At 39.2% G+C, this 7278-nt stretch overlaps 1 protein-coding gene across 2 annotated transcripts; it reads left to right on the top strand.

Annotated features, from left to right (window-relative positions):
• Window positions 1–1855: 1855 nt before the first annotated feature.
• Window positions 1856–7278, top strand: LOC117320057 (peroxisomal NADH pyrophosphatase NUDT12-like; the record flags this gene model as incomplete). 2 transcript variants are annotated; one of them, XM_033874748.1, is given in 5 exon segments in its annotated part: window positions 1856–2097; window positions 2730–2848; window positions 3042–3144; window positions 4527–5203; window positions 7144–7278. In XM_033874748.1, coding segments are annotated over 5 exon segments (1099 nt in total), but the record flags the coding sequence as incomplete, so codon positions are not given.

The following is a 7278-nucleotide window of genomic DNA, read 5'->3' on the forward strand; positions in this document are numbered from 1 at the left end:
CCGCCTTTCTTTATATCAGTTTTGCGTCACGACGTTGTACCAAGGAGCATTCAAAGCGTCAATACCAGATTTATATGCTTCAACAAGACAGCCAACACCAACGTCAATGGACTGGAAGACTGAATAAGTCTGAATGTCTTTGGTGAAATCTGGTACAGAAATTTCGGAGAATTCCCGGAAGCTGACCTCTTTCCATGCCCGTTGTGTTTACCACAATTTAGTGTGGCACAGACAGCAGATGGGTTTCCCTTACAATCGCTCAGTCAAGAATCTGCCAATAAAACTTCTCTGTGGATAACATGAAGTATGTTCTCTTGTTATAACCACATCCAATGTATGGCCATGTGTATGGGCAACTTCCGTTACATGCTGTATCGGCCACCGGGAATCAAGTAGCCCGAAGGACTGTCGGGAACCACATTAGCCTTATCACTCAAGTGGAAATTCAGGTCACCAGCGATAATGAGCTGAAAATTATCATCTTTCAAAAATGTATGACAAAAATATTCTCTAATATTTCACACGAAACTCCGAAAACTGAATATACGTATATTGAGATTGTGTAATCAATATTGCAGGTAACATCTAAACCGTAGGTATTCAGGGTCACGATTATGAGGCGACACAGTGTGGCTTGATGTGAACAATAATTGATATCATTTTCAGCAAAACGGTTATAAACGGCAGGGAACCAAGGGGAAATCCAAAGTGTCTCTGGACATTTTTAGAATAAAGTTAGGGTGTGTATTTTTCTCAAACACTTCCGACAACAGTTCGTCAATCGCATAAAATAGCATTCCACATGCAACAAAAATTGCAGAAACAAATGCCACAGCCTGTAATTTACAAGGAGAAAATAAATTTTTCGTCACACATGTGCAGAACATCAACCATTTTTCGAGAATTTGTCAAAGTGTTTGAAAAAAAAATGTAAGGTTTAGGAACAAAACGTCTGGTGATACAGAAGAGTATTTATTGCCACGGTCCGCACGATCCGTGCACCTCAAAAAAGGTTGACTTGGCTTCACCTGTTTTGAAAAGCGAAACAGTCTTACATTTAGTCATCTATCTTTTCTAAAAAAAAATGTTCTTATCTTAAACATGTATCTGATATTCGATTGCATAACTCTAACTACAGGTAAATAATTGGAATTCTGCGTCTAATAATAAAGTGCACCATTGAAATGAATAAAAATATCTGAAGGGCAAGGGAGCTAATGCTGTGGTGCAGCGTCCGTCTTCAGTCAGCGGCGTCAACTTTTAATTTTTAGAACTTCTTCTCAATAACCGAGAAGCATGAAAGGATGACGGGCTATAAATTTTATTCAAATGAATTACCTTTACCGACATCCAAGGTCACAGGGTCAAACTGATATGGTAAAATCTTGAAACTAAAGGGGCCTGATATGGGGTCTGTAGCATGCTGGAGTGATCATGAAGGGTTACCAATTGGCTTGTGTAAAGGAATTACTTTGACCTACATTCAATGTCGCAGGGGTCAAATGTGCATAGGTTAAAATATTTGAACGACGTCTTTTTCATAACATAGATACCCATGCAGAGAGCTGGTAATGGCCACGGGTGAGTAGTAGGATGCTGGAATGAAGGACTACAAAAATAAATTTAACACTCTTATATGTCAAGTGGTTATCAAACTAGCATCTTCATATGTGACCTAGATCAACTTCAAAATTGCATTAGAAGCAGGTGAGCGATACAGGGCTCTTGTTTGTACATAATTATAATGTAGATCTACCATGTGTACGTGTACTACAGTACTCTACTGTAATGTAACGTAATAATGTACAGTAGTACTGTGCGTAGCAGTCTAAACGACAACATACAAAATTGCTTTATTAATTCATTTTCACATAAAATTCAGTAACAATAACCTTGACAGCTGTATTTTTAATCTAGCTTGGTCCAATTCATGTTATGTCCGGATTTTATCCGTACATTACCCTTACCTTAACTGGATCATTGAAAGGCTTTTGTAAACATGGATCGGACTTTGACATGACACAGAATATTGATGCGCATGTTAAATCGCCTCCGTGTTTGGCAGTGCATCACCAGAAAGCCAAGCACAGCTGTCAGGTGAGACAATTGTCATGATATCGTACAAAGATACTATTCCAAAAATGATTTCACTCGATTATTGATACTGAATGTGCACGTGGTAAGCTTGGAAAAGCATCCACGTTTGATCAGAGAGAAAAATTGAGAAGTTAGAGGTAACAAGTACTGTACACCTGTAAGTTTTACGATGACTGTATGTTCCGTCTGTACGTTAAACCTGTAATTAGTTACACTGTAGGTTATACCTGTAAGTTATACCCTGTAAGATGCCCTGTAAATTACATTATACCTATACGTTATACCCTGTAAGTTATACCCTGTAAGTTATACCTGTAAGTTATACTGTACCTGTAAGTTATACATGTAAGTTACACCTGTAAGTTATACCTGTAAGTTACACCTGTAAGTTATACCTGTAAGTTACACCTGTAAGCTAAACACTTAAGTTATGTCTGTAAGCTGAATACAGAAATTATTCATTATCAACATGCAGTTTGATCTTTTAGATGGATTGACCATTTTGATGTTAGTGTCCGTGGTCCCTTTGACTACAATTATCATATGCTATATAACAGACATTTGATGGACATGTTGTACATTGTTTATAGTTCTTAAATCACACCCAGTGCAAAACAAATATTGCCTTTCAGATTTGTGGTGATGATGAGCAACACAGAAGGACCTTTAGATACAAAGAAAAGCTTTGAAGATAAATACTTTGATTGTGCTGCAAATGGGAATGTGGAGGAGCTAAAGTTCCTTTTACAAGGTAGATTTTATCTATTACCATAATACAAAGTAAAGTTTATAATATATTACCATCAATACAAGGTAGAATTAATATATCACCATCAATAAAGGGTTAAGTTTTTATATAAACATAATACAAGGTAAAGTTTATAAGTAAGAGTATCTATTTTTTCTGATTGTATTAATGTACATTTATTATATTGTTTTATCAGCCACATTTAACCCCGATCATCGTAATGATAAAGGATGGACAGCTTTAATGTTTGCAGCACGACACGGACAAGTACCTGTGGTTGAAACACTGCTAGAAAAAGGGTAAAATTCCATTGGGTCTTCCCCTGATGCTTTTAATTAATTGTTATCTAACATTAAGTACAATACCTTAGCGGTACGAGAAACTTTCAAAGATAACTTATTACTATGATTGTAATGTAATAAGTTGTTTGCCAATATTAGCACTATTAACAAGGATGGTCTAGACACCAGGGGTTGTAACAAGGATGATCTAGACACCAGGGGCTGTAAAAAGGGTGCTCTAGACACCAGGGGCTGTAACTAGGATGATCTAGACACCAGGGGCTGTAACAAGGATTGTGTAGACACCAGGGGCAGTAACTAGGATGATCTAGACACCAGGGGCTGTAACTAGGATGATCTAGACACCAGGGGCTGTAACAAGGATTGTCTAGACACCAGGGGCAGTAACTAGGATGGTCTAGATACCAGGGGCAGTAACAAGGATGGTCTAGACACCAGGGGCTGTAACAAGGATGGTCTAGACACAAGGGACTGTAACAAGGATGATCTAGACACCAGGGGCAGTAATAGGGATGGTCTAGACATGTACACCAGGGGCTGTAACAAGGATGGTCTAGACACCAGGGGCTGTAACAAGGATGGTCTAGACACCAGGGGCAGTAACTAGGATGGTCTAGACACCAGGGGCTGTAACTAGGATGATCTAGACACCAGGGGCAGTAACTAGGATGATCTAGACACCAGGGGCAGTAACTAGGATGATCTAGACACCAGGGGCTGTAAAAAGGGTGCTCTAGACACCAGGGGCTGTAACTAGGATGATCTAGACACCAGGGGGTTGTAACAGGGATGGTCTAGACACCAGGGGCTGTAACTAGGATGATCTAGACACCAGGGGCTGTAACTAGGATGGTCTAGACACAAGGGACTGTAACAAGGATGATCTAGACACCAGGGGCAGTAATAGGGATGGTCTAGACATGTACACCAGGGGCTGTAACTAGGATGGTCTAGTCACCAGGGGCAGTAACTAGGATGGTCTAGACACCAGGGGCTGTAACTAGGATGGTCTAGACACCAGGGGCAGTAACTAGGATGGTCTAGACACCAGGGGCAGTAATAGGGATGGTCTAGACATGTACACCAGGGTTTGTAACAAGGATCGCTCAGATACCAAAACATTTGTACATGATTCCTCATTGATGATTTTTGTGTGGTATGACCTGTAAAATAAATGTTCCATTAAATGGGTTGGGGTTTATAGTGTTTATGGTAATTTTTTCTCTTTAGTATTTCAGAACCTGGCCACGGTTTCATCACATCCTTTTACTTAAGGAAACTCCTAAACTCAAATTTTGGGAAATTTCAAGTTGAGAAATATTGATGAAACTTGTGTCAGGCATACTGTATACATATATAAGTCTGGTTTTGTTTTCCAGGTGTGATGTAAATTTGGTTAACAAAACTGGACAGACTGCTCAAGATATAGCTGTTTTCTGGGACCAAAAAAACACTGTCAACATGTTGACCGATTTTATTAGAAAGGAAAATCCTGACAAACAACAGCGTAATTACTTCTCTCTGAACAACTTGGATCGCATGGCTGAGAACCGAAAGGACAGCTGCTGGCTCGAATCCAAATTAAAGAAAGAAACCACTAGATTTATTGTGTTTTCAGACCTTAAACCGCTGGTTGTTTCTAGTCATGATTCTGCCAAGAGATATAAGTACACACTGGTTCGTCTAGCCCACAGGGATGTAGAATTTCATCTGAAAACCAATCCACTTCTCGTTTTCCTAGGAGTAGAAATGTATAATCCTTCTAAAGATGACAGCTCTGAAGAAAATGTTGTTAGTCAGGCATCATTTGCTCTTGATGTAACAAATACAGACGAATCAAAATTCAAGACTCTGGTTAACGAGGCAGAATTTATTACAAGCTATCCTGCATCAATGCAGCTGGAGCCAAGCGATGCTGGGATTTTTGCAGAGGCTCGCTCGATGTTGGACTGGCTAGACCGCTATAAGTTCTGTGCTACCTGTGGAAGTTCTACTACAGTGACGGAGGGGGGATATAAACGCACCTGTGATGACAAATCATGTCGCACAAACAAAGGTAGGTAAATATTGAAGGATTGATCCTACACCATTAAAAGTTTTAATAAGATTCCTGACATTGTCTTTGTTAGCTATAGGTCTATAGGTAAGCTTGTATGGCAGAATAACTTCAGGATTAGCATCTTACTAAATGTTATATTGAAGGTCTGTGTATGTTGGCTGCTGTAGATGTTCTTATACACCCCCAAACCCCAACACACACACCTACAACACACACTCTAATAAATAAAGAGGTGGTATATACAGACATTTTTTTCTAGTCTCTGTGCAGATTAAGTTCATATTCACACCATAATGATACATCATGGCCTACATCAAATCAACTTTTTGGTGGTCAATTCAAGTATGCCAAGAGAAGAGCGACAGTGCACCAAGCCAAGAGCAACAACAACCCATGCAAAGAGCGACATTGCCCCAATCTGAGAGCGACAGTGAGCCATGTGAAGAGTGACAGGAAGACATGTGAAGAGTGACAGGGAGACATGTGAAGAGAGACAGTGAGCCATGTGAAGAGTGACAGGGAGACATGTGAAGAGTGACAGTGAGATATGTGAAGAGAGACAGGGAGACATGTGAAGAGAGACAGTGAGACATGTGAAGAGTGACAGTGAGACATGTGAAGAGAGACAGTGAGATATGTGAAGAGTGACAGTGAGACATGTGAAGAGAGACAGGGAGACATGTGAAGAGAGACAGTGAGATATGTGAAGAGTGACAGGGAGACATGTGAAGAGTGACAGTGAGATATGTGAAGAGTGACAGTGAGACATGTGAAGAGAGACAGTGAGACATGTGAAGAGTAACAGTGAGACATGTGAAGAGTGACAGGGAGACATGTGAAGAGAGACAGGGAGACATGTGAAGAGTGACAGGGAGACATGTGAAGAGAGACAGGGAGACATGTGAAGAGTGACAGGGAGACATGTGAAGAGAGACAGTGAGACATGTGAAGAGTGACAGTGAGATATGTGAAGAGCAACCTCGAGCCAAAGAGCTAAGCGAAGAACAATAGTGCCTCATATGACCAGAGGCACTGCACCATGAGCGACAGTGAGACAAAAGAAGAGCGACAGTGAGCCAAAGATGATAGTGTACCATCTGAAGAGCGACAGCGAGTCATGCAAAGAGCAACATTGCCCCAAACGGAAAGCAGACAACCAAGCAAAGAACGACAGTGTTATGCAAAGAGCGAACCCAATACATGTCCTATATTTGTCATTATAAAGAATCATCTATATATACATCACTTATATTTGTCATTATAATGACTTACCTATACATCACTTATATTTGTCATTATAATGACTTACCTTTACATGTCCTATATTGTCATTATAACGACTTACCTTTACATGTCCTATATTGTCATTATAACGACTTACCTTTACATGTCCTATATTTGTCATTATAACCACTTACCTTTACATGTCCTATATTTGTCATTATAATGACTTACCTTTATATGTCCTATATTTGTCATTATAACCACTTACCTTTACATGTCCTATATTTGTCATTATAATGACTTACCTTTACATGTCCTATATTTGTCATTATAATGACTCACCTTTACATGTCCTATATTTGTCATTATAACGACTTACTTTTACATGTCCTATATTTGTCATTATAACGACTTACCTTTACATGTCCTATATTTGTCATTATAATGACTTACCTTTACATGTCCTATATTTGTCATTATAATGACTTACCTTTACATGGCCTATATTTGTCATTATAATGACTTACCTATACATGTCCTATATTTATCATTATAATGACTCACCTATACATGTCCTATATTTGTCATTATAATGACTCACCTATACATGTCCTATATTTATCATTATAATGACTCACCTTTACATGTCCTATATTTGTCATTATAACGACTTACCTTTACATGTCCTATATTTGTCATTATTAATATTTTAGGTATTCACAACACATGCTACCCTCGTACTGACCCATCTGTGATCATGCTGGTTGTCTCCCCTGATAAGAAGAGATGCCTGCTGGGAAGGAAGAAACAATTTCCTGCCAAGATGTACTCCTGTCTTGCTGGATTCA

Source organism: Pecten maximus, unplaced genomic scaffold (assembly GCF_902652985.1).
Source record: "Pecten maximus unplaced genomic scaffold, xPecMax1.1, whole genome shotgun sequence".
Lineage (NCBI taxonomy): Eukaryota > Metazoa > Mollusca > Bivalvia > Pectinida > Pectinidae > Pecten > Pecten maximus.